This window comes from Scleropages formosus, chromosome 17 (genome assembly GCF_900964775.1).
Source record: "Scleropages formosus chromosome 17, fSclFor1.1, whole genome shotgun sequence".
Classification (NCBI taxonomy): domain Eukaryota; kingdom Metazoa; phylum Chordata; class Actinopteri; order Osteoglossiformes; family Osteoglossidae; genus Scleropages; species Scleropages formosus.
In genome coordinates this window covers 14171144-14198751 of record NC_041822.1, presented here as the reverse complement: position 1 = coordinate 14198751, position 27608 = coordinate 14171144, and the positions used below count along the sequence as shown (strand labels likewise).

Below are 27608 nucleotides of genomic sequence, written 5' to 3'. Positions count from 1 at the left end.
CCATGGGTTTGTGTTGCATTTTGGGAGTTGAAGTACTGCTACTGCATCGCTGTAGACGATTTCGTTTTATCTCATGTCTTCGATACGTCGTTTCCCACAATGCAGTTTGAAGTAGTATTTCCTGTTCGGGCTTAGTATTTGGGCTGAGCACATGTGGATGTGTTAAACAGTTTTGAATTCAGGGATTATCGCACGTTACGAACATGCCCAAAGTTAAAGCAGAAAAGAAAAGCAGACAACACCAGGATGTCAAAAGCCAAGGTTGGTAATGACTGTTTGAACTCTTAATTAATACTGTGACGAGCTTTTAAAGATTAAGATGGTTTAGCGAGTTGACTAGTGTGGACGTCATCATGCAGAGTAAGTTACTGTGTATGTATCAGTTTGGTTTTAATTTAAATTTCGCAGTCAAGAAAATGCGGCAAAGCAGCTTGTCATTTAACTCAGTATGTATGTGTATGTATCTCGGCTAGAACATTATTATCTTGACATCAATAGTAAATTACAAGGACTGCCATAAATATCGTCGTCTCTGTGTAACAATTTTATTTTAGGAATTATGTTCAACACCGGCGTTGGTCAGCACATCCTCAAGAATCCTCTTGTGGTCAACAGCATTATAGAGAAGGTAATGCTAGGTTTAGAAACCCAATATACTAAAAATATATACTAATATACTAAAGTATGCTGTGTGAAAACTATCCCTGTGTCTCTCCAAAGGCGGCTCTAAGGCCCACTGATGTGGTTCTGGAAGTTGGGCCTGGTACTGGCAACATGACAGTGAAGCTGCTGGAGAAAGCAAAGAAGGTATGTCATCTTTCAGCAGCACAACACGACCTGTGGACGACGGCGGCAGGTGGTGTTCTGGATCGCTCCGTCCTCATGGTGGACACCTGTGAAGGTCAACTACAAGGAGTGTGGGCGTTTTCACGAATGGGAATGCTGGTCCCACACACACACACATATACATATATATATATATATATATACAGCCCTGACTGCTGAAACTGTGTCGTAACACAGGTGAACAAAGCGGTATTAAGCTGTTAAAACTGTGCATCGGCGCAAAGGAGCTGGTGGTCATTGATCTGTTTTTCTTAAGGTAGTTGCTTGTGAACTGGACACCAGACTTGTGGCTGAACTTCAGAAGAGAGTCCAGTGCACGTGAGTTTATTACAATTTCAAGTTAGATTGGAGGAAGGATGTTGTGCAGTTTGTGACTAGTGTTGTGTTTATGTCCCACTGTTGCTTAACTACAGAACTTACAAAAATGTCAAGGTACTACTGCAGTGTTTCTATCCAGACGTGCAATGGGTGGCTTTAACGTGTTTTAATAGAAAACTGAACCTGTGACTTTGCAGTTATGCTATTTTTAAAGGTTCTGAAATTATACGTATTATAAAAGATGGATTTCTACCAGTGTGGAGAGAGTAGCCTGATCCGTGTGAATTTGACGGCTTGTCTCGGAACACGTTTTGCTGCAGGCCTTTGCAAACAAAACTCCAGATCTTGGTTGGGGATGTTCTGAAGGCAGAGCTGCCCTTCTTTGATATCTGTGTGGCTAACTTGCCCTATCAGGTATAGTCTATAATTGACCTCGCTGGGGCTGAGGGAACCTTTCTTATTTTTAAAAATATAAATGTGATGTTTGAAAACATTCATTAATGCTTGTGGATTTTGTTATTTTCAACAGATATCTTCGCCATTTGTGTTTAAGCTACTACTTCATAGGCCATTTTTCAGGTAAGAAATATTTTGATGCACAGTAATTGGTGAACCCTTTCAGGACAAGAAACGAAATTATAGTTTTAAATACGACAGGGCAACAAGTAGCATAGGGGTTTGAGCTGTTGCGTTGCAATCAGAAGACCCAGGTTCTAATTCCACCTTCTGCTGTAATGCCCTTAAGCAAGGTACTTACCTTAACTTGCTCCTGTAAAAGCTACCCAGCTGTATAAATGGGGAAGTATTTGTAAGTAGCTCAGCATACAACCTAACATTTTAAGTCAGTTTGGAGAAATTATTTGGCTAATTAAATATGAAATAATTACCATTACAGTAATTATCAATCTTTTTGTAAGATAAAGTATCACCAGCAACAGTAACTTAAAGTTTTTTGTTCCATGTTGTTTTCCACTGAACCTTCAAGTCATGATTACTCCTCATTTTTGATTTGGTGGTAGGTGTGCAGTGTTGATGTTCCAGAGGGAGTTTGCCTTGCGCTTGGTGGCTAAGCCAGGGGATAAACTGTACTGCAGGCTGTCCATTAACACCCAGCTGCTGGCTCGAGTAGACCACCTCATGAAGGTCAGTCGTCTCCAGTGACAGTCAGTTCGACATGACGCCATAAATCAGATCTCAGGTTCTTCATCCTGGTCCTAAGTTGTCAGGGGGACTATGATATTGTGGTCCAGAAAGTCAAAAGACATTTTTAACTGGATACGATCAAGCACAGTTTGGTGTTTAACCAGTTTACTGTTTGTTTACACTTTCAATACCAGCATGCTGGAGAACCTTGACATGGGTGTGTAATATGTTGAGAGATTAATTTCAATCGCTGTGATTAGGTTAAGCTGCTATTGGTTGTGAAGAGTTAAAGAGTACCAGGAACTAAGTAGTACTAAAGCAGCATAGTACACCTCTTATTCAGAATCTACCCCATTCATTCAACATACGCAGGCTAAGGTGTTAGATTCTGTGTGTGGATATCAACAGCTGTACAGTAGGACAGATTGATTTCAGAACTGTAGATAAGGAAATCATATTTTTTGCTTATTTATTTCTTTTCCAAATTCAATAAATTTTTACACCATGTTTGTAATAGGTGGGAAAAAATAACTTCAGACCTCCACCAAAAGTTGAGTCAAGTGTTGTCAGAATAGAGCCCAAGAATCCTCCACCATCAATCAACTTCCAGGTGAGTTCGAATCACTTTATCGGTGATACGGGCACTGTAGAATTTATACAGGGTAACATACAATAATACACAGGGAAAGATATTCAACCCCTCGTGCCAAAAACCAAGGGGGCTAGACAAACCAACCATGCCACAATATACCATCCCTCCCAAAACCAACCAATTCCCTTCACAAAAAAATATCATGGGCAAACACCATCCTCCTTGCCGGGAGCCACCGTGTGCACTTCGTTGGGGTTGTCAAGTGGGCACCTTCCTTCATTGATGTTTCATTGAATTGAGCCCACTACACCTCCAGAAGGCTCAACAGCGAGATCTGGCGTCCCAGACCCACCCCCCTCCATGCCCACAGTGCCATCCCAGCGACTCCACCCACCAAAAAAAACCAACCAATACACCATACCAGCATATGGAGGTGACAACAAAACTCAAACCATTGATGTTCACCTAGGTGAGTACTCCCCACTCAAGTGTGCTTCCCCCAAGCACCCTGGTGCCTTCTCATCCACAACCACTGACTAGATCTTTCTGCTACCTCTGACAAGCCTTTAATGGCTGCTCTTAACGACTGACCCCTAAAACCAAACTCCAACAGCAGCGACGTGGTTGATTTTGCAACAAACCCTCTAGTACCGATCTCCACTGGTCTAATAACGCACTGCCAGCCTCGCTCCCTCACCTCACCAGCCAACTCAGTGTACTTCAATTTCTTCCTCTCAAAGGCATCTTCCAATGAGTCTTCGAAAGGTATAGTTAATTCAATGAAGTACACTATCCGTGCGCCCTCGGAGTACAGCACAATATCGGGTCTCAACGCCGTGATCGCAATGCACTGCGGCATCTGCAGTTGTTTTCCCACGTCCGCCAACAACTTCCAGTCACGCACTTCACCCCATTTAAAACTCGTATCACCACGACCACGCGCGTGACTTATAACACTCTCCCCCTCCCGCACGAAAGAAATAAGCTTATTTCTTCCATACTGCGGGAGTGAATTAACTTCAACCCGCTTGTTCTCCAACAAGCATGCCAAGGATCTTAACACTTCATTATGCCTCCAAGTATATCTTCCCTGAGATAAACTAACCTTACATGCAGATAGAATGTGCCTCAAAGAGGCTACACCACCGCACAAGCTGCAAGTCGGCTCTGTACCTACCCAGCGATTAAGATTCTGCGGAGTAGGGAGAACATCGTAGGTGGCTCCGATGAGAAACTTAATACGACCGGCGTCCATCGCCCACAGATCACGCCAGCTGATCTTCCGCTTCTCCACATGCTCCCAAGCCAAACATCGCCCTTGCACACCATGTGACGTCGCAGTTACCCGCCTTGCCTCCTCTTCCTGTTCGCGAATAAAACCAATCACCATCTTCCTCCTCTCCGGTAACTTAGCTTTACTCCACAGCTTTATTCGATCGCCGGCACCGAGCCCCGCCCTACCTACCTGCACCTGACCAACCACATCTCTGTGCTCAAGCGCTGTCTGCGCTTGCGCAACAGCTTCCCGTGGATCCCACTTACGTCCTTTTTTTAAACTTACAGGAACCGATCTCACCACTGGGTCTCTTGAGTTTGACAATGTTAATTCCAAACCAACCTTGGCACACTTAAATTCTTCCACGAGGCTAGTCAGTGGTAGTTCCAAAACCCCATTTCCATACAGAGCCACACTGCTCAAACAATGAGGAACCCCCAACCATCTCCTAATAGTTTTGCTCATAACCCTTTCCAGCCTTTCAACCTCTGACATACAGACCTCGTATATAGTTAGCGGCCATCTAATACGAGGCAATAAACCAAACTGAAGGCACCAAACCTTCAGCTTCCCTGGCAAAAAGGATTTATCAATCCTATTAATTGCCAGTACAACATCCTCCCTTAATCTTTTGACCTGCTCCTTATCGCTAAATGAGGAATCATACCAGCGACCCAAGCTCTTAATTGGCCTTTCAGCCACTGACGGAATCTTTTCCCCATCAATCTGGAAATTCTCCCGTGATAACTTTCCTTTAACTACCGACAAACTCCTACACTTACTAGGTTTAATTTTCAATCCGGCCAGTTTTAGATTTCCATTCAACTTCGTTAATAAACGACGAGTACATGGGACAGTAGTAGTAAGCAGAGTCATATCATCCATATACGCTCTGATTGGTGGAAGGTGAGGACCATCCTTCAGCCTCATACTCCCAACCACCCATCTCGACGCCCTTATTAACACCTCCATAGCCATGGTAAAAGCCAAAGGCGAGATTGTGCATCCGGCCATTATACCAATTCCCAGCCGCTGCCAAGATGTGGTGTATTGCTTGGTACAGAAATAAAACTTAATGTCTTCAAAATACACCTTAACCAGTCTTGTAATACACTCTGGAACTTTAAAGAAATCAAATGCCCTCCACAACAAAACATGCGGCACTGAGCCAAAGGCATTTGCCAAGTCCAAGAAGATCACATGGAGGTCTTTACCATCCATCTTGGCCTCCTTTATCTGATGCCAAATCATACTGCAATGCTCTAAACAACCTGAAAAACCCGAAATTCCTGCCTTCTGCACAGAGGTGTCAATTAAATTGTTGACCAACAAATATGCAGATAACCTCTGTGCCACAACAGTGAAAAATATTTTCCCTTCAACGTTAAGAAGGCATATTGGCCTGAACTGCCCTATATCCACCGCATCTTTCTCTTTGGGTATAAACACTCCTCCTGCTCGCCGCCATTCCTTTGGAATAATACCTTTTTTCCATACGACCACCATCTGCTTCCACAAAAACTTTAAGACGTCTGGGGCACCTTTGTACACCCGGTAAGGAACCCCATTGGGTCCTGGAGCAGATGCTGCCCTTGCACGCCGTACCACCTCTTGTACTTCTTTCAACCTTGGAGGACACACATCCATTTGTACCACAATCTCCCCTAGTGGAGGAATGTCTGCAGGTACCTCAAAAACCCTCTCACTTTCACCATCGGTGTGCATTCCCCGCAGATAGCTCTCCAACTCCCTTCTTGGAACATCTAAACACCCAGACTTCTCTTGCTCAAGCAAGGACTTCACAAATTTAAATGGGTCCTTAAAGAATGCCACCCTAGCCTGTTCCTTCTTCTTTCTCCTCAATCTAAGCTTTTCCGCTCTCCTCAACACTACCAATCTACGTTTCAATTCTTCCTGCAAGATATTAATACCACTTCTACCTTCCTCATCTGCTCGTTTCCAAAGCTTTTTTAGATGTCTTCTTTCCTTTACCAACCTCTCAATTTCCATCTGCCTTCTTGACTTTAACCTACTCTGCTCACCTTTATGCTTCTTCTCAAACACCCCAAATCTCTTCTCCCCATAGTCATATATAATCTCACCCAACTGGTTTAACTTGGACTCAGCCGTACCCTTCAAACCATTTAAAATCCCTCTCAAATCATTGTTAACAGAGGTCCACTCCTTACAGTCAGTGGCACCTGGCCATCTCACCTTAAGTTTTCTACCCCTTTCCTTCCCTGCCCGTCTTGATATCATCTGCCCCGCATCCTCCCCATGATCGATGCTGCCTTGTGCATCCATGTTTGGCCTTGCCTCCTCTAAGACAGAGGTATTGATGTCCTGTGGTCTTTGGTGTGCAACCTGCCCCTGGACTTCACCCGACTTATTTGAACCGCTCCGTAGGTCGTAGCGATCAATGCAGGGCCCCTGCCCTCGTCCCCCCAAACACTTCTTTTTGCCTTGATGAATTCTTAGGCCTCTTACCGAAGTCACCTTCCTCCAACCACAAATGCACACCTGCAGCGCCAATCCACCCCTGCTTGGCGTGGTTGTGCTAGATGTTTACTTGTGGTTTTTTTTTTTTTTTTTTTAAAAAACATCACAAATTTTTCCAGAACATTGTTTTTTTTTTCCTTTACAGGAATGGGATGGTCTTGTCAGAATTGCATTTGTGAGAAAGAATAAAACGCTGAATTCTGCATTCAAGTAAGTCATCTTTAAACTTATCCTAATTATTCAGACAGAGGCTTTTTTGGCCAGTTGTGGGCCTAGGAGGCCACATGTGTAGGATTCAGGCACAGACCAGCAGATTTTGCCCCAGAAGAGGGTATTATTTTAAATCAAAATAGCCCTTCCTGGCAAAACATCAATGGAACTGAAAAAACTCTCCAAGCAGCCCTCCTCCTCAGTTCTCAGACCAGTGTAATTTGTTTAGGAAAAATAGAATTTTTGTAACAAAAGCTGTTACGGTTTATTTTTCTGGAGGGAAAACGTAATGCGTTCAGCCTTTTTTTTTTTTCCTTTTCTTTTCTTTTCATCAAACATGAAAAATTCCTGCCTTTTTTTCTTTTTTTTTTTTTTTTTACACAGAGAAAATTGTACTCAAAGCAAAGTCTCGACTGTATCTGTTGTTGCATGGGGTGGGAGGGCTGCTCACTTTGTGTGATGATTCAAGTCACCAAGGCTCGTATTTTGAAATGAAATTTTTCTTCTCATGGCATTTTTTATTTGAGCTGAAGGTAAAATGAAGTTTTGTTTATTATTACTATTTTGGTTTCTTTGTGTCTTAGGTCTTCTGCTGTGGAGCAGCTGTTGGAGAAGAACTACAGGATTCACTGCTCTGTGCATGGCATTGTGAGTACATGTTGCTGTCTTGTGTTGCTGCTGCTTGTGGTGCATCTGCAAAAGACTTTTTTTTTTTTTTTTTCTTTCCTTCAAAAGGAAATTCCACAGGACTTCAGCATTGCACAGAAAATTGAGTGTGTTCTTCAAGAGGCTGGGTTCATAGAGAAGAGAGCTCGCTCTATGGACATAGACGACTTCATGGTGTAAGTGATCTCAAACATCTGAGTCCACTTTCCAGCCTTTACTCTGCAGTAGGTCTTGGGAATAGGGATCAAGTTTTGTTTTTGTTGAATTTTCTCAGCTGCCTGTTTGCATTTTACACTCCGCTAAAAGCAATGATGAATACGGTGTTTGCAATGAAGAAAGTAAATTAATTCCTATTTTATCTGCTAGCTTTTTGGATTGTGATGCCAGGGTCCCTGCTTGTGAATGAATTGTGTCTTATGAATGATTCATCTTTCATTTGCAGCCTACTCCACGCTTTCAACTCTGCTGGGATTCACTTTTCATAAGGAACAGAAAACACAGTACAGCGAAGCCAAGACATGGCCTGAGTCATGGTTATGCACCAGTGCATTATGTGGACATTGACTGGGAGACCCCTGTACCGAGCACAGTAGAGCAGCTGTATGCCCTTCTCTGAGTTCTTACAGATGAACTCAGCAACTCATATGTGTTTGATTTACTGTTCACCTGTGGTAAGGTATACCCGTATACCCTTGCCTGGATTGAAAATGAAGAAACCATTTATGCCAAATTGCCCCCTGCAGTATGTCTGTTCACATTATTGGTTGTTTTAGTAAAGCCTATGAATTCTTAGTCTGCAAATATAAAAAGTAAAGATGAAGCTCTAGGCTAATAGCCCAGAAGGGGTTTACTTACAGAGGGCAACTGTCCAGAAAAACTGAGCTGATTCCTTTGTCTGAGACTGAGGCTTGTACAGTATTTCTCCACAACTCAAAAAGCCCATGTGCTGTATGTATAGGTAGGCGAAGGGATGCAATGCCCTCATTAATGTGTGGGATCCTGCTCCATGGGGTACGGTCATGGGAACAATAGCTGTGTTTGAAGACAGGGACGGCAATTCTTCAGTAGTCCACAAGCACTGTAACCATAAAGCTGTAATATGTGCTGCCAAGTTCCGAGATTGGCTGCTGTATTAGCAAGCTCTTGTTAAAAGAGCTCGTGAGCATTACACAGTGCCCAGTCTTAGGAACTTATTGAGTGTTCCAGGTAAGTTAGGAAAGCCTTCTTTTGAACAATGACCTTGATGTTGACAATGGAATTTGATATTTTTAACGAAAGATGAATAGATCTGATGAGTGACCCATTGTAGATGGTATATGTAGCACTGTAAATCACCTTGAGTGAATAAGGTGAGGGCTGCTGCTACTACAAAATGTTCATTAGAAGTCTCTTTGGGGAAAAGTGTCTGGTAAATGAAATAACATATGTAAAGTAATGTAGATATGTCAAGTAGACAAGATGGGGGTCATCACAAGTTCTGATGTTTTCAACATTTGTTCAGTTTGAATGCAGAAAGTTCTCCAACCTGCCTTTCCTCTGGGTTCATGGCCCAATTCCAAAGTATAAAGTCGTGTCACTAAATGTCCTTTCAGTTCGCCACCAGACTTTCTTGGGCTTCTGTTTGATTTGGTATTTAATTAAGTACTCTTTGTGTTTATCTTGGGTTTTAAATGTGGGAATACAGATGTGAAATGAAGTAAATTGCCAGATCATCAGACCCTAACCACAAAAGCAGAGGTAGCCGTTGTCATTCATCCCTTTGAACATTTAATACCCTCTATATTAACATACAGAAGGCAGACACTGCTGCTCCTATTCTTCATAGTTCAACAATCATTCAAGGTGCCAAATGAATCTAGTTTTGTGGAGTGTTGAGAATGATCTGTTATTTTACCCATTCAGTTACATAAATGTGTATTGACATTTTTATCTGTTGGTCCATATGCTCCTTACTTTGTGGCTGAAAGTTAAAGACCAATTGAATATCTTTCCTGTGTCTTAATTGTGTGTGTCAACAGAGCAGGGATTTTGCCATTCATCCAAGGGGATGACACTTAGCCCTCATGGTGTAGCAGCAGCACTGCAGAGCCTACTCCTCCCCGCACATACCCAAGTCATAGGTCTATGACATCTTGGAATGCTTGCCCCATCTCAGACAAAATCCTATGTAAAAGCTTGGCAGGAGACAATGAGTGCCACGTGTGGCCAATAAACACAAATTAAATTCTTTGTAAAGAATGGACATTTGGGGCTTGTGTATAGGTTTCATGTTATGAGTGTGATTAAACACTTTGGACTTGCTGATAAATGTTAAAAGCTGAGTTTGGTTTCTTTGTGAGTTTAGCAACAGGGAGTATGCGAGTATGACCTGCCTTAACTTTTGAAAGATTGAAGAAAGTGTAAAAGAAGCAACCAGAAGGTGAATAATCTGTACATGATCCTGTAGCTTCTACAGCTACCAGTTTTGAGCCAGCAGTGAAATGCCACCTGTCTGCCTCCACCTCCATGTAATACATCTGACTTGAAGCCATAGCCCAGTTGTATGTATGTTATTTACCTTCAGGTGTAGACAACTTAAATTGTTTTTCCAAGCTTTGTTTTATGGTTTTGTGTATTATCATTGTATTGAGCATTAGTGAATTTCATATGTGTGGAGTAAAAACATAGGATCACATAGCCAAAGATGGGCACCAACACCCTGGTCCAGCTCTGAATAGGTTTTCTTTATTGGCCTTTCTTATTTACACTCTGTTGTAAATAGAAAAAAATAAGTATACATACAAAATGTTAACCAGACAGAAGAACAAACTTTTATTTGGGAACTGCTTGAATGCAACCATGGCAGAGAATCTGCAGTGAGAATACCATAGAAGGTGCAGTTTTTATTCTTTTCACATCTTGTCAAAAAAGTAAGATCGGAAGAAACGCATTAAAAGAAAGGAGTTTAAAAAGTAGTTCCACTCTTTAATTCAGGTGACATTTTGTTCCAAAACAACTTACCAATATTTACCCCCTTCATGTAGTAGCTGAGAACTTCATTTCTCAACTAAAGCAATTCCGGGTAAGTACATTATCCAAGTCACAACGCAGGATGTAGGATTCAAACATGCATTGTAAAGTGCTATTTTAAACACAATACGCTACCTATAGCCCAGACGGAATACCAGTTTTTAACAACAGCCTTTTTCTCAGAAGAACCCCAGAAGTTGTCTGGAGGGACATTACATTTTCTTTCATTTCTGGACAGCACTGTCTTTACAACCAGTTAGGATGAATCATACTAAGCATTCAACGGACATGTTTTCTATATATGTGCCTTTACCAGACACAGACATTCAGCTTTAGACGGCACGTGACCGCTTGGGGTTGATTTGTTTACTGGCCTGTTCCTCTTCCTGAAGTGCAGAGCAGAATAACTTCACCTCGTCTGTTGAAAAGGAAGGGAACAAAACGGCTCCGTTTGTACAGAAAAGTCAATGTACACTGAAGACTTCCAACTCATTGGCAACTTATGAAACATATATTCACCACTTTACTTTCTAAAATTTGTCTCTCCTGGACCGAAAAAGTACTTGGCATTTTCTTTCACCCAAAGTGGCTTACATACTCTCTTTTCTCCATTTTTATTGTCATCTTTTATGTATAAACTGCATTCTCTCATTCTGTGCTTTTGTCACCTTGTTGAGGGAAAGCTGCATAGATATACATTTAATTGGACTAAACTGAATTTTGATTTGCCTGACTTTGTTTTACCCTCCTGAAACCAGCACGTGGAAAACAGCAACCTCTTACCACATAAATGTTTAGCTGTGGTTTTAAGCTGATTATATCTGACTGATTATATCTGACATTTTTGACAGATGTGTACCTCATAGTTTGTTTTTAGAGAAATACCTCTTAGACCGGTCAAGATCTCAATTTTTTGGTTCAAAATATGTTCTAGTTGAGTGGCGTAAGAATCCACATCGTAATCAACCTCTTCAGTCATTTCCAGTAGCACCTTTTCATCCTCCAGCCACCGGATTGACTCCTGAGTATGAAACACATCAGAATCATTCATTTTGTAACTGTGGAGAGACAAATCACTCTTGACCTTGCTTTGAATAACCCTGATTCACTGTTTAAAAAAAAAATCTAATGAAAATTTATTTCATACCACTGTAAATGAGTACCATTTATGAAGGCTTCCAGCTCAGTAAATTAACAAGCAGAGATTTTAGATCTATATAATGTAGTGGTTATTAGATAACCAGAGATGATAGTGAGAACATGTTCAGGGTTCACCTGAAAGACTGCCCTGTGATCCTCCAGAACCTGCTCCTCCATCTCCACCAGCTGAGAGACTGCTTCATGGAAGGTGAAGAGCTGAGGGGAGATCTCTTCCTCCTGCCAGAGGAACCAGAAGAACCAGAGATATAACACCTTACATACTATAATCCCCACCTCCACAGAGAGGGCAGTGGCCAGCAACTACACACTGAAAACATGAATACCCCCAGACTTTCCACCAAAAAGATTATATAGACATGAGCAAATACATAGATCAATATACAGTTATGGTGCCATAAGCTAGGGATGCACTGATACTATATTTGAATGCTGGTAATGAGAACAGATAATACCAAGAACTGATAAATGTACTTCCTAAATAATAGACTAGAACTTCTAAGATCCTTTCCGAAGTTTGTTCCAATTACTACCAGTCCTTGTACTCATTAAAAATGAATTATTGTGCCAGTACCAGCTATGAGTAGCAAAGTACCAAACTAACAGCACTACCAAGGAGTAATGTCAATCCACCACCAACTTCAGCTGACATTTATTCCTATAGTAGACAAATTTTCTCCAACGCAACTTCCAATGAACACTATGTAGTAGTATCAGCCTATACCTTTTCACCCAAGGTTACTTACAATGTTAGATATACTACCTGCAATGAGTAACTCATCAATGAGTAACTATACAATGAGTATACCACTGAAACACACTTACTCCCTGTCACTCACACACACAAACACTGTGACAAGGGAGAACATTCAAACTCCACATAAATCCCACATTCTCTCATACACCCAGGTGCTGTAAGATAATGGCTGGGCTATAGAGACATAGGTTCAAATCCAGCTCATTCTTTGTGCAGGACTCTATCTTCCCATAGTGTGACTCTGTGCATGCGGCTATCCTGCACTAGACTGGGGTGCCTTCAAGAGTGTACCCTCCTTGGCCTTACACACTGTGCCTCTGGTTCCAGACAACCTCAACCCTGACTCCCACAAGCACTTCATGTTAGTTAGTTAGTTAGTTAGTTAGGTGAGTGACTGAGTGAGTTAACTTCAATTATGAGGAACAAGGGTCAACCAATGTCCTTACACTTTGTTCACAAAGCAGTTTGATATCATCATTCTGAAAACAGCAACCCACCCCCCACTGCACCTCCATCATGTTCAGTTGGTCCACTGCATGGATATTGGGGCGCCCGTCCACTGCACCAAGGTCCACAGTCAGCTCTTTCACTCTGCAGTCACAAAACATGAACTGAATATCACTATTCATGTGAGGTTCTGTCTGAGTTTCTACCAAGTCAAAATACTGGTGACTCCACTCACAGGCTCCCATATTTTATTTTCTGGATAGTTTAAAACCTGTGCATAAAAACTAAACAGCACACATGAGTTGAACTGAGTTGACTGTGTGGAAGTGCCAGCCACTCAAATCTATCTCTCAGAAACAACTTGCGTGGTTTTTCAGGCATGAAAGGAATGGACAACTTACGCCATGCCTTCATTAATACATGTCTGCAGAATGCAAAGACAAGGAGAAAGATGCAAACTCTGCACACCCTGAGCTGCACACCATGAACTAGACTCAAACCTATGCCCACCAAGTATAACTGGCAGTTAAATATCAGTTATTAAACCAATTGTGCTCCTTAGTTCTTGTGCACAGAGGCTATTCTGGAAGCAGAGGCATAAGGCAGGTATACACTGAATAGGGCTCCAGTCCAAAGAAGGGCACTTAACTTTTTAAGTCTGTCAAAATACATTTCAGTATTGTTTCCTTGCAACCAGTAATTGTTTCTTGGGAACTTAACTTTTAATTATTAATATCCTTGAATTATTAACCCTGACCCAATCAAACTGCAAGCAGCTGCCCTGAAACAGAGCACTTCAGCTGAGCAGTGAAATGACTTTGGTTTCATAGTTGAGACCAGTAATGATGTCTGAAACCAGAGACAAGTTACTGTGGGAGGTGTCCCTTAACACAGCAAAACAATGGCATGGTGTGAATCAAAACAAAAGCTCTGTTTGACATTAGGGAGCTGACAAACACAGAAAAGGTGATCCAAAAATCTTCAGTGAGACATAGGTAGAAAAGGATATGACAGCTACTGTGTGACTGGTACAAAAGGGATGGATGAGAGTGGAGATGAAAATAAAAAGACAATTCATTCCCATAAGCACTTTTCAAATTTATTACACTACCCTGTCTTCTTGTACAGTTGGATCCTTTAAGCTATTTGAGGATATATGATCAATAAACACCATTAGCACCAGAGATATGAATATGCAACAAAAATTATGAATGTTCCTTTTCTAAAATTAGATTATATGATCCATAACTTAAACTCTAATGGGCTACAGATAGCTCTTGTGAATTCAGCTATTTTTTGTTTACAGCTCATTTTACATCATAGTGCCTACCGGTTAGCATAGCGTAATGTATTCAGTGTGTTTTCACAGGATATCATTCCAGGGGAGATGGTAGCAATCTGTGCAAGAGATTAGTATTAATTCCATGAGAAAATGTTAAAACAGAAGACAACATTTATATAAAAACTGAAATTTCTACATATTTACAGTCATTATATGCAAAAATGCGTAATAACTGACTGGCAGGTATGGTACAGTAACTAAATCACTTAGCTCAGCTTTATCCTATGGTAATGAAGCAGATGTAGATGTTAGCAGAGAAAGGATCTACCAAGCCTGAATACTCACCATGCATGTTCTGGAGTTTTCGCCAATGAAGGAATCCCTCAGGACCTGTGTCAGCTTACTGGCTCGGAATGGTGTATGTGGTTTGTTGCGTCCAAGTGCCCTGATGCACTCCTACAAAACAAATAATCCAGTTTTCTCAAAGACTATATTGCTTCCTGATAACCTGTGATGGTGTTGGCTGGCATTGCAACTGCATTAATAAACTTTCAAAGCCATGTATTACATAGAAAACTGAAGATCAATAAACATGAAACCTTCTGAGGCCTATAAATGACCTTTGACCTCTAACCTTGAGCGCTAGTAGGCTTTTATTGATCTCAGCCCCCTCAAGGCGAGTCTGCTTGTTGGAACTGATGGTATCAGCTCCTCGCTCATTGCCTGCCAGGTCAATGAGGGAGAACTTCCCATGCATTTTCCCTTTCCTCTGCAGAATGATCTGGAAGACAGCATGGCTACGGGACGAATGGGCATTGGCTGAGGTCTGACCAGACATCCTGCAGTTACATGGTAGGACAAAAGACACAGGGAGGAAACACGGTTAAAAACCACATCAGTCATCTCATGTATATAACTTTAATAGAGGTGTTTAGGCAGCTTAGAAGTGCTCCAAAAATCTGAATACTCCTTGCTGCAGTAAAGTCCTTCATGTATCACCAGAGATATTTTCAATAGTTTATAATTTAATGCAATCAAGCAAATAAATAAACATAAGTGCAGCAGTTTTGTTTCAATATCCATCCCACTCCATTATAAGAAATTCCATCAAACATCAACATACCAAAAATAAACATTCAAACACTGTTGCAAGCCATCCTTCCTGCTTCTTCCCAAAATCAGGAGAAATGCTGAGACCTAGATAACCACTCCGACATTTCATCATACCTGTAGCTATTCCCAACTTTGATGAGCTTTAACACGTCCTCAGTGCACTTGACCTCATGCTCATGCAACCCCACCACCTGAACCTGTTGCTTGCCATCTTCTAGCACACGTAGCTTGGCCTTGTGGTTCAACAGGTCAAACACCTGAATGGTAGGGCAAGAAGAGCCATGCTACAGAGACAAGCATTTCCAGAGATTCCTAAACCTGCACATGTATGCTGTCAGCTATAATGCATTTTTGATTTGGATTTGCAAAGTAGTCTCTAAAAAAATTTAAATAAAGAAATGGACATGACACAAAAAGAACTTGAAATAATTTCACATATTTTAAAGTTTGTACACTGCTGGCATGACACTTATCTGCTTCAATTACCTTCCCACTGTAGATTTCAAAGAAAGTGGCATAGACCTGAAGGTCAAGTTTTTTGTAGTTGGGTTTCTTCAGCATGAGGAAAACATCTTGAGCTGAAGAAAGGTTGAAAAGGATACACTAAGTAAACAGAGGAAACTCAGAATCTTTATCGAGCAATACCACCTAGTGCCGTCTGGCAGACACCTCCATTGTAGCTGTTTCAAGAGAAGACTGAAAAACAGCTTTTACCTATGGGCCATCAGACTACTTAACAGCAAGTAGTCCTGCACTGCGACACTTTATTACCTCTATTCCAGATCCCTGGACTTTACTCAGTGTTCACTATTTACTATTTATTTAGTATTTATTGTACTTGTATTTATTTGGGGGGTGCGGTGGCGCAGTGGGTTGGACCACAGTCCTGCTCTCCAGTGGGTCTGGGGTTCAAGTCCCGCTTGGGGTGCCTTGCGACGGACTGGCGTCCCGTCCTGGGTGTGTCCCCTCCCCCTCCAGCCTTACGCCCTGTGTTGCCGGGTAGGCTCCGGTTCCCCGTGACCCCGTATGGGACAAGCGGTTCTGAAAATGTGTGTGTGTGTGTGTGTGTGTGTGTGTATTTATTTGTACCTGCCCTTTTACACTTATTTGTGCTGCCTTACTTATCAGCACATCCTTGTCTAAATACGTGTTTGTTCACGTCTGTTCACATCTATAAGCCTCGTCACAAGCATTTTAATGCCTAGTGTACTCAGTATAACTGTGCATATGACAAATAAATGACTCTGACTGACCAGCGGATTTAAGGCACATACCAGCCAGCGCATAGATTCCTTTTGAACAGTCTTGATTCTTCCCAGAAAAATCTCCTCCCATAGTCTGAAAAAGCAAAAGTCTGTGAAAAAAATCCTGGCATCCCTTGCCTAAGCCTTTAGATACATAGATTTCATACAATTATTTCACAGGTTGCAAATGTTCGCAAAAAAAGCTTTTTCTATTAAGTGAAAATGAGAAATTATAAAACATTTTTTTCAGTGCTTGTAATTGAGCTATATGAGATGTTTTTATAGACGCTGACTTGAAAATAAATCAAGGGATGCCTGTAATATCAAGATTAAGCATGACATTAAGTGTAGTGCTGGAGTCTCATTGCTCCTGGACTATGGGGTTTAGAGAGACTTTAGACTGTTTGAACCTTGCTCAGTGTGTTTTCATTGACATTTATTAATTTAGCTGATGCTTTTCTCCACAGCAACTCAAAACATTAAGCCACTTAAAATTATATACCCATTTAAGCTAAGTATCTTGCTCAAGGGTACTACAGCTGGAGGTGAGACTCAAATTTGTAACCTCTGGGTACAAAGGCAGCAGCCCTAACTACTACGCTATCTGCTGTCCCCTTTTCACATTCTCACATTCACAAGGGCTTCCTCTGACTGCTCCAGATATTTCTTCTCACAGTGCCTAGACATGTCGAACTGGTGACTGTAAATTGTCTGCAGTGTGTGTAATTCAATAAACGTAATCGATTGCTCTGTGATGGGACTGGCACCTTATCAAGAATGTGTTGATTTATTCACGCCCAGTGTTTTCAGGATAAAGCTCAGAACCATCCCAACTATATGCACTGGACAAATGAGTTTAAAAACACACAATTTTTAAAACTAACAAAAAGCAAACAAGATACAATCCTCCCTTTAGTGACAGCATTAAGTTGATGATCAGCTCAGGTTGATGAACAGACTTGGCCTCAGCAGAGGGCACCAATAATACAGTACCAGTCAGTCATTTACTGATCAGATTTCATTTGTTTTTCTTCTTTAATATGGTGTTTCTGAAAGACAAAGCAGCTAACCGAGACATAAAAAATGTTTAAAGAAAATATCACGGACATATTTTAAAAATATTTTGTTTGTTTGTGCAACATAAAAAATGGCATAGTGCTAATTTAATGAATGGACCATTATTTACTTGTTGAATTAATTTCAGCAAGCAATTCCCAAAGCAGCTGGGTAATGGAATGCTTAATCTTTATTAAGTTAAATGGTGACATGTACAGATGTCCATGATGGGAGAAAATAAATCAAGTTTAGGTTATGCAAATGATGTTAACATTTTATTTTTCTGTTACAACACTCCTTACCTGTATCTATTTCTCTCTGTGAACAAACAACAATACAAAAATGTACAGCTCAGATATATTTCCAGAAACCACACCTCAATAAGTTTTAGAGCTCTAGTCTTTTGCTGCAATAAATGTTTTTGAGTCTATTCGGGTAGGTGTCCGCTGTTCCCTACATTTACTCTGTGTAGCAGCCTGGTGACTGTCAATTACGACTTCTCTGGTTGCTCATTATCAATGGCAACTGCCTGTTAGAACCACTTGTTTTTGAACAAAGGCCTTGTGTACTTTGCAGTTAGCTGACAGTGAAGTGACATAGTGACTATGTCCATGAGCAGTGTAAAAATACAAATAGCAGCACATCCGATGTATTTACATAAAAATTAGGAATCCTTCAATATAAATGCACTGCATTCAGCCAAGGTGAGTGAGTAGCAATGTGTTGCATTTATTCCATTACTTGTACTCATTAAAATTTCTGCAGAATACACACACACACACACACATTTTCAGAACCGCTTGTCCCATACGGGGACACGGGGAACCGGAGCCTACCCGGTAACACAGAGCGTAAGGCCAGAGGGGGAGGGGACACACCCAGGACGGGACGCCAGTCCGTCACAAGGCACCCCAAGCGGGACTCGAACCCCAGACCCACCGGAGAGCAGGACTGCGGTCCAACCCACTGCGCCACCGCACCCCCTTTCAGAACCGCTTGTCCCTTACGGGGTCACGGGGAACCAGAGCCTACCCGGCAACACAGGGCGTAAGGCCGGAGGGGGAAGGGGACACACCCAGGACGGGACGCCAGTCCGTCGCAAGGTACCCCAAGCGGGACTCGAACCCCAGACCCACCAGACAGCAGGACTGCGGTCCAACCCACTGCGCCACCGCACCCCCTTCTGCAGAATACATTTTTTCTTTAAATTTCTTTTTTCCTTAAAAATGTACTCTGTCATGTTTTTGATACTTTTAAATTCAGAATTAATGTCTTCAATTAAATCGCAGCAGCGATACTGCCTCATCCTGGTTATCAGATGCTAGTCAGATCAATTTTTCACAGTGATCCATTAACAATCACATATCATTAGACTATGATATATCATATAGCCTAATCCACATTTAAGCAATGTGCCTTTCTCCATGCAGTGAGACAAATCAGTTTAATGCTGACCAGAGATTAAATATCTTTATATTCTAAAATAACATAAATATTGATTGATATAATTCACATATAATGTCTAGTGTCTATTTTGTATATTGTGTACTTTATACTCTTTTTTCTTTTTTTTTAATCTTTCATTAGCCCACTCTACTTTTATTATGTGTCTTGTCATTGTCATTCTGTCTGTGCTGTGGAAGTTCCTGTCACCAAGAAGAATTCCTTGTATGTGTAAACATACTTGGCAATAAAGCTCATTCATTGATTGATTGATTCATTAATTGATTGATTGAACATATTGATGAAAGATCAACATGTCCATTTCATATTGTGAGAGCTGAATTTTTTTAAGTGATCTGGTTTGTTTTTTAACCAAGTTATTTGGCAAGTCGTTCCTGTTTTATCAATTTCAGAATAATGGTTAAAATGTATACAGGTTAACACAATCATCTTAAGTAAATTCGAATCAAGTAGTACAGGCAGTCCCCGGGTTACAAACACCCAACTTATGTACAACCCGTAGTTACAAACCACCCCCAACTTAAAAATCTGAGTTACATACAATGGTCCATAATAAGAAACGGGCGCTACTTTGCAACGCCCATCAAAACATTGCACATCTACAGTGGTTCGCTGTCTTGTGGGCCTAAGGTAGGACAAAGACTTTGTTCTTTTCAATTGGACTACGTTGCTGCTAACAGTATCTTTTGTGTGTTACTGTATTTGGCTTTTTTAATTTTCTCTCTCCAATATAAATACTGTAGTAACATTTATTATTATTATCTCTTTTCGTGTCTCTATTAAGAAGAGTTACATTTATTATTGTTGTTGTTATTATTATTACTACTGTATTATGTTAAAGATGTGTGTAGTGTATCTGGAAGCATTTCTTTAATGTTTTTTATGGATAGAAAGGTACACTATATACCATATACTAAGACAAACATTTGACTGACTGACACTTTAGATACCAACCATACCTAACTGTTCTGACTTGAGTACAAATTGACTTAAAGACAGACTTAGGAATGGAACTCGTTCATAATCCAGGGACTGCCTATATTGGTCTGAAGTATTTTAGTTTGTTTTTAAATACTAATAGAGAGTTATATTTAATATAAATAAATACTTATCAATACATTTACGTTGATTTATTTAGCAGACATTTTTCACCAAAGCGACTTCCAATGGATACTATGTAGTGTTATCAGCCCACACACCTTATTCATCAAGGTGACTTATAAGCACTGCTAGATACACTACTTACAATGGGTCACTCATCCATACATCAGTGGAACACACTCTCCCTGTCACTCACACACTATGGGTGAACCTGTACAGCATGTCTTTTGACTGTGGGAGGAAACCGGAGCACCCGGAGGAAACCCATAGAGACACGGGGAGAACATTCAAACTCCACACAGAGTGAGGGATCGAACCCACGTCCTCTCGCATCACCCAGGCACTGTGAAACAACAGCGCTTCTCACTCGCAATACATTTAATTTAATTTAATTTTAGTGAATTATCTATTCCTAATTGGGGGCGCGGTGGCGCAGTGGGTTGGACCGGGTCCTGCTCCCGGGTGGGTCTGGGGTTCGAGTCCCGCTTGGGGTGCCTTGCGACGGACTGGCGTCCCGTCCTGGGTGTGTCCCCTCCCCCTCCGGCCTTACGCCCTGTGTTACCGGGTTGGCTCCGGTTCCCTGCGACCCTATATGGGACAAGCGGTTCTGAAAATGTGTGTGTGTGTGTGTGTGTGTGTGTGTGTGTGTGTGTGTGTATCTATTTCCATTTGCTAAAAGTACTGCAGACAGGTAGTGTTATGATAAATGTTCTCTTACAATGCTATAACAAATGTTTGCACACTAGTATTTTTAAAGTAACAGTACTTTTACATTAGTATTATTTTTGATTCTGCATTCTACACATGGAAATATTACAATACTGCAATATATCCTTATCATTGCCTAAGTAACAGCACAGCAGTTTTAGTGGACTCCTCTACTAGAATTTTAATTAAACAAGGAAAGAGATGACATGTCTATCAGTCACTCACATGTGTTTTCCCACTTCCTGTTTGTCCATAGGCAAAGCATGTGGCCATTCCCCGTTCAAAGATGGTCTCCACCAGAGGCCTGGCTGTGAACCTGCAGAGCAATCGGGGCAGCAGCTCTATCAGTAAGGTGGCGCTGCAGCCAGAGACCACAGATGGAGAGAATGGAGAAAATGCCTGTACAAAAAAAGCCCACCTGTAAACCATTTCATTAGTAGTGCTGTCATCAAAGGCGTAGTCAAAGCGGAAGGTCTGGTTCTCCAGGTAGCGCGTCAGGTCCACCTTCTGCTTGGGCTCATGCACCATGACCACATCCTTGCTGGGTATGGTTATGACATCCAGGTCTTTCAGGGAGAGCTCTGAAAGGCAGGGCCCATGTGAGAAATGCCAGTACTGTCATCCCTCAGGAAGTACAACACCCTTTGTACAGCACAGTGGTCCTGGGCCAAGTTGTACACCTCAGGAGTCAGAGGAACCTGCAGTCTTGGCATAAGCCATTACACACCACTGAATGCTGAAGTGAACATTTGAATGAGCGAATGACTGAATGAATCAATTAAATGTTTTAAATCTTAGGGGGAAATTTCATCGGGTAGCAGCATATGATGCACACCATACTGTACACATGACTATATACCATACATACATACATACATATATATGGCAATGAAACAGATAAGCTGACAAATAAGATATGTAAATAAATAAATATGCAAGAATATTTATCCAAAGAGACAGCATGAGGATGCATACATATGATAATGAAAGAAATAAATAAGTAGATAAGTTAAAAGTAAATAGATAAATAAGCAAACATATTTAAGACAGGTTACGGTAAATTAAGGTGCTGCAGCGTGTAGTGAGATAGCACAGAGCAAGCTCAGTTTCACTCAGAAGTTAAGAGGTCACTACCCTGGAGTGTGAGGACTCATTGTACAGTCTGATGGCTACAAGCAGAAATGACCTCCAATAATCAAGGTAGCATGCAGATAATGTGGATCATTTATGATGGACCAGGGTTTATCCAATGTCCACCTCTGTGCAACTTCAACTGTGACTTTCATTTGTTTTCTATTCCCAAAATTAGGCTGTACTACAATAACATGGCAATAATGCAGCTGTACTGTAGAACACGTGTAAAGTGCGTGGGACAGAGAATATTAGAGCTCACGTGATGAGCAACATGGATGCTTACCTCTTTTATTAAGTGGGCGTTTACGTACACATACACATATCCTACGTTCTTTAATCTAGAAAAAAAAAACTAAAATAAGCATATAGAGGTCCACTGTTGTTTCAACACAAAAGAGCAATGTAATCCTTTTAAAATGACTAGTGTCAGGTTTAGCTACATGTCTTTTGCTGAAAATTAATACGCCACTTACAAGATCAGCGGTGGTTAAGGGTCGGTAGTCCAGGCTTGCTCGGAAATCCCTGATCATGTACATTATTTCATAGTTGGGAATTGTGACATCAGCTTCCTTCAGCACAAAAAGAGAAAGCAGAGGTAAAAAGTTAAAACACTGACACAACAGTGCGACATGAACAAACTATTGTTTAAACAGAATTTTCAAACAAATCGCTCACATGGGCGGTGGTGTGTGTACTCTCCTACCTGTGCCCTCTTCTCCCTCAACTCCTGCTGCTGGAGTCGCCGCCGCTCCCTCTTCTCCTGCAACTTCTCCACCTCCTTTACGCAGTTAGACTTCTTCCATGCTGCCAGGGGGTGAGAGAGGTGACCCTTAGCAGGATGCTCACAGAGATTTCTGAGCCTCTGCATCACCTTCTGTCTCTTCCTCTATGAGCATTGAGCAGAGGTACCAAGAAGAGCAGCTAGGGAGGGAGTGTTGGCTTTTATAGGAAACTGCAGCCAGCTATGCCTTATCTCCTGTGTTCTCTGTAAAGAACTGCTTGCTGGAATCTGACACGGCACTAATAGTGGCCACCTTTTCTACTCTCTTAACAGAGAGTAGAAGAACACTTAACAGAGGCAATGGAATCAGCACCCAGCTTTTTAAAAGCATACACAGGTCTGAAACTTGGGACGTACACAAGTGGATTGCAAAATATTCCCAGTGAAGAGTTTCAATTAAACATACATAGCTTCAAGCAATCATTAAAACATTTATACCTTTTCACAAGATGCTAATTTAATGTCAATCTAGAAAAACAGAAATATAATTCAGCTATTAAACCTGTGTGCTCTCTGTAATTCATGAAGATGTAGGTCTGAGTTACAGAAAGATGTGAATCTCACCTCTGTTCCTGCATGGGCTTTCATTTTTAGAAGGTGGTATAATTTGTTGGTCCTGCAAAGAAAAAATAAAACAAGTTGAACCTACAAATGACAAAGTAACAGCAAATTGAGACCCCCTGAAACCAATGGAAAGGCCCAGAACATGATGCTGACTCGACCATGCGAGTGCCACACATCCTGGGTACAAACCGTGGGAATCTTATTAACCTTTACTGAGGCTTATGGATGTGGGGGGGCAGAATTTCAAGACTTTTGATACTTTGTTCACCTGGGGCCATATCTGGATTCAGTGCATACATGCTCTCCAGGACTATATACACATACTATCTCCATGTGTACACAGCACATGGCAAGAAAATGCAGAGGTGGAGACACTAAGCAATACAACCAAGAACTAGAGAAACAGTGAGAAAACAAGGAGTGTCATGTTTTTTCAGACCATTAGCTTGTACTGTACACAAAGGGCCAAAATACTAAGAAAACTATCCTTATGAATATAGTGCATGCATGGGCTTCTATATTCTATACCAAGTAATTTATGACTCATTCATAAAGGATTTATTTTGCAACAGCTAAAGGCAGCTTAGAGATTTGCCAAATGGTACCACAACACTATCTACCTCCATGCACTACATTTTCCTAATATTTATTAATGCCCAAAATCCAAGGTTTAGCACCTCTCTTGTATCTTAAATGCTGATGGTTTGAATCCAACTTGCTCTTACTCTGGTAGTACCCTTGATGAAAGCATATACAGTGCTCTAAATGTGTGCTTGGGTCAAATTTTTGCCTAGGGATAAAAATATGACCTAAGGAACAAATTAATGAGCCATGAAAAAAAAAGATCTTATTTCCAAAATCTAAAGCATAATACCGAGTTAAGATCACAGCACTTTAACCATAACAATGCATTGCTTTCAAGAGTCTCAAAGTAACTCATGTTATGTTTCACCTGAGAAAAAAAAAGACCCCAAAGCTTAGCAGTACAAGGAGTTCACCCGATATTCTAACTTAGCTGAACACAACTGTCACACCCATTAGCTGTGAGAGGGGAATGTGTTGAACAACGTATGGTACTAGGGTTCCCCATTCATAACACTGAATTCACATGGAGTGAGAGCAATGTCTGAGTCAATCCCTTTAGCCAAAACAAAGCAATGAAAGCCTGCATGTTTCAGTAACCTGAGCCTGAAGGCTCCATTTGCAGTACTAAGAGGCAAGAAGAATGGACAGGTTCAGTCTGATGCAGCCCTGATGCCAACCAGGCAGATGGAAGGGGCAGGTGGGGATCAGCTACCTCTTTCCCTTTGTTGTCTCCATTTTCTATCCACTCCACTGTGACACTCTCATTGTCCTCATTCAAAGACATGACAATCAATTATTTGTCCTGCAAGACAACGAAATTATCAAAAGGTCACCAAACATGTCACACTGGCATATTGACACATAGCAATACAACTATTTTACAGGAATAAACTTCTTATAGTAGTGTGCCAAAGTGAACACTACACACCAAGAAACTGGCTGAAATTACAGTGCTGGGTTACTATGGCGGTAGATAGCAGTACAATATGAGTAGGATGGAACAGACTCTTTCTGATGCATTTAAGGAGTTTTGTGTACATATATTTTATGCTTCAGTAAATACAACCACATTTCACAGACCCGCAGTTAAAAATGCTCTTCCACACACACTGTCCGATCCAAACATTTTCAAAACTGGAAATGCATGCCTAGAGACCCATAAAATAGAGTAATGCCCTCTCGCCAGGCAGGATTTAAGTAGTATAGCAACAGACAGGGTTTGAGTATGTTACTAGCCACCAAAAACAGCAGCTCACACCCCAAACATGTCAAACAAAATGTTGCAAACCCCAAACATGTCACTCTCGCCGATCCATTGTATACAAGCCCCATCCCCAAAATAACTCTTGCCCTGGATGTAGCATTATTTTCATCTCTTTTGCTTCCTTTAGATGCCTGGATCAAATTCAAGACTGGTTACAAGCTATAAAACCCTTAAGAAGTCTTCGCCGATACCTACAAGACCTGACCATTTGCTACACCCCAACTAGATGGGTCTCAAAACTAACCTCTTTTGAACTCACTTTTGTCTTGATTTCCTAAGTGCTCAATAAACCTGTGCGCGTATGTTATCGGTTTAATAATTTAAAAAGGCCTTTATGCAGCTACTCATGCAATGTACACTGGTTTATACAGTGGAATCACGTGTCTGCATCCAAATCTCTTGATGCAGTGCTCTTTTTGTATTGTTCTCGGAGATGGACGTCGCTTTGGACACGAGTGTCTGCTAAATTAATAAACGTAAATGAAAACACAAGAGTTTGAAATGGCTGTCGATGTAGAGTTTCCTTTCATTCTTCACGGAACAACCAAGATACAGCTACGAACTGTATGTCCTTGCATTTGATTTGTTGACTTGAGTTTCCTCCACTTGGTGGTAATTTGAAGACCTGGCACTTCTTCGTCTACCAGGCATATATAAGGGTTGGATTATGGAGGAAGCCCATCAATATCATGTACTGAGCTCCTGACAAACAATACCCACCCAAGACATGACATTATCAAAGTAATTTTCAATTCGGGTTCCAAAAAAAAAAAAAAAAAAAAGCATAACCGTGCAACCCTACAGTCGTGTGTCTGGTAGCTTGTTATACATCTCAAGAAGTGTTGTATGCACAGGCATTTCCTTCAGCCTTCTCTGTTCACTACAACAAAACTAAATAGATACTGAGTACAAAAAATGGCTTACGAATTTTTAAATATAAACACAACACGTATTTTCCAAGAACTGCGTGGTTTCTTCGCGTCCCAATTTCGCCAAAACCCTGTCCGTAACCAGGCGAACGCGGCCTGCATTTCCCGCTCAATCGGCAGATGTCACTACATGGCACCAAAAGCGAAGAGGGCGGCGCGAGCGCCTGCACTCGACTCACCTCTGCAGCGCGAATGGCGCGTGTCCGGCGTTCCCGCGCGTTGCAGATTTTAATGACGTAGGAGACAGGCGTCCTGTTACCAAGGCGAACACGGTGGCGACAACAAACAAACGTGGAAGCGGCGAAAAGAGCAACATGGCACGATGCGCAGGAAATCAGTCAACAATCGACACCGAACGGGAGCGCGGGAAGACGACGTCTTGTTTTACTTTAAGTAACTTTAGTTTTAATAAAAGTTCAGGAAAAAGTTTGTTATCGTTATTTATTTTTGTGTCTGAATTTATTCTAGTGTTTCACAATCGAAGTTAAACACCAGTGGAGGAAGTGATTTCCACAATCATCATGTACAGAAAGAGAGGGAATTAAACGGTATTTACTTTGGTGTAACTACCGCCGAATTAGTTATTTTTGCTTAAGAAAACAAATGTAGATGTTGGAGTAATCGTGTTATATATCGACGTATTATTTACACAAAAATAGTCGAGGGACCTAAACTTAACATTCCTGTGTGGCTCAGCCAGAGGACGTCCCCTGGAGGGCCCATCATCATGTCCCACATTTGGGGACGTCCAGAGGACACCCATTGGGACCACTTTCTAAAAGAAATGCATTTAGACATATAGCATATTCTGAAATATTTCATTAATCATTACTGTTCCTCAGGATATCTTTAACATGTTTCTTTTGGTGGGCTTGGTAGTTTTGTATATTGTGTGCCTTTCTAAATACTGTAATTATTTGATGGAAAATGTACAAAAAAATCTCTTGAATTATGTAAAATTATTAATTTTAAAACTTCATATATAACTGATAAATCACTGCATTCTACAATACAAAACTGAGGATGTTACTGCAGTAATATCACTTTTAGTAATCACTATGTAGTAATACATTAAAGTGTGAATAATGAAAATGATACATTGAAATGTGGGCTTACATGAATGTATGAAATGAATGCATTTATGAATGTGAAAGTGAAATACGTTGGTGGCGCTCCATGGATTCCGGTAGAAGTATTTCAGCTCCTCTAATAGACATCGGTCCATTTTTCACTATTCGCTCTGAGCTCCATCCTCTCCACATTTTCTTCCACTCATTTTCCATTAAAGACCTTTGCATTTAACTAGATTTGTTTTTCAATGTGCAAATGGAATTGTTTACTTTTACATCGATTTGTAATTTTATAAATGCATTGATCCCTTTCTCTATGCGTTTTATTTTTTTTTACACTGTTTTTAAATGTAGTTTTGAAGACTGGCAAGGTTTCCATAGTGTAAAGCTTA

At 41.1% G+C, this 27608-nt stretch overlaps 2 protein-coding genes across 4 annotated transcripts; one reads left to right on the top strand and one right to left on the bottom strand.

Annotated features, from left to right (window-relative positions):
• The first annotated feature begins 122 nt into the window (after positions 1-122).
• On the top strand, positions 123-9795 carry dimt1l (DIM1 dimethyladenosine transferase 1-like (S. cerevisiae)). Its single transcript, XM_018759444.2, has 12 exons — positions 123-261; positions 555-628; positions 721-807; positions 1103-1164; positions 1485-1578; positions 1694-1743; positions 2184-2307; positions 2825-2917; positions 6820-6884; positions 7469-7532; positions 7620-7726; positions 7993-9795. Exons 1-12 carry the CDS (start codon positions 204-206, stop codon positions 8033-8035), a joined length of 921 nt encoding a protein of 306 aa, XP_018614960.1. The 5' UTR covers positions 123-203; the 3' UTR covers positions 8036-9795.
• A 710-nt stretch (positions 9796-10505) lies between these two features.
• Positions 10506-26341, bottom strand: LOC108938423 (kinesin-like protein KIF2A). 3 transcript variants are annotated; one of them, XM_029259502.1, is made up of 18 exons: positions 26326-26341; positions 24666-24755; positions 23369-23420; positions 22727-22827; positions 22497-22592; positions 22307-22361; positions 21308-21470; positions 21115-21205; positions 16591-16654; positions 15803-15894; positions 15431-15573; positions 14838-15042; positions 14549-14659; positions 14252-14319; positions 12972-13065; positions 11835-11936; positions 11445-11580; positions 10506-10977 (listed from the first exon to the last, which is right to left on the bottom strand). In XM_029259502.1, the coding sequence occupies exons 2-18, from the start codon at positions 24735-24737 to the stop codon at positions 10892-10894; spliced, it is 1731 nt and encodes a 576-aa protein (XP_029115335.1). In that variant the 5' UTR covers positions 24738-24755; positions 26326-26341; the 3' UTR covers positions 10506-10891. The 3 variants fall into 3 exon arrangements, with proteins under 3 accessions (XP_029115335.1, XP_018614494.2, XP_029115337.1); XM_018758978.2 differs by lacking the exon at positions 26326-26341 and adding an exon at positions 26142-26203; XM_029259504.1 differs by lacking the exons at positions 10506-10977; positions 12972-13065; positions 26326-26341 and adding an exon at positions 26142-26203 and having other exon boundaries at positions 11467-11580.
• Positions 26342-27608: the final 1267 nt, after the last annotated feature.

Bases quoted from the DNA above. Each gene is read 5' to 3' on its own strand.
- dimt1l (XM_018759444.2), top strand. From the start codon at position 204: ATGCCCAAAGTTAAAGCAGAAAAGAAAAGCAGACAACACCAGGATGTC. The intron at 262-554 runs GTTGGTAATGAC...ATTTTATTTTAG, and splicing joins CCAGGATGTCAAAAGCCAAG to GAATTATGTTCAACACCGGC. The intron at 1,165-1,484 runs GTGAGTTTATTA...GTTTTGCTGCAG, and splicing joins CAGAAGAGAGTCCAGTGCAC to GCCTTTGCAAACAAAACTCC.
- LOC108938423 (XM_029259502.1), bottom strand. From the start codon at position 24,737: ATGTCTTTGAATGAGGACAATGAGAGTGTCACAGTGGAGTGGATAGAA. The intron at 22,828-23,368 runs GTGAGATTCACA...ACCCCCTGGCAG, and splicing joins AAGCCCATGCAGGAACAGAG to CATGGAAGAAGTCTAACTGC. The intron at 22,362-22,496 runs GTAAGTGGCGTA...TTTTTTTTCTAG, and splicing joins CCTTAACCACCGCTGATCTT to ATTAAAGAACGTAGGATATG.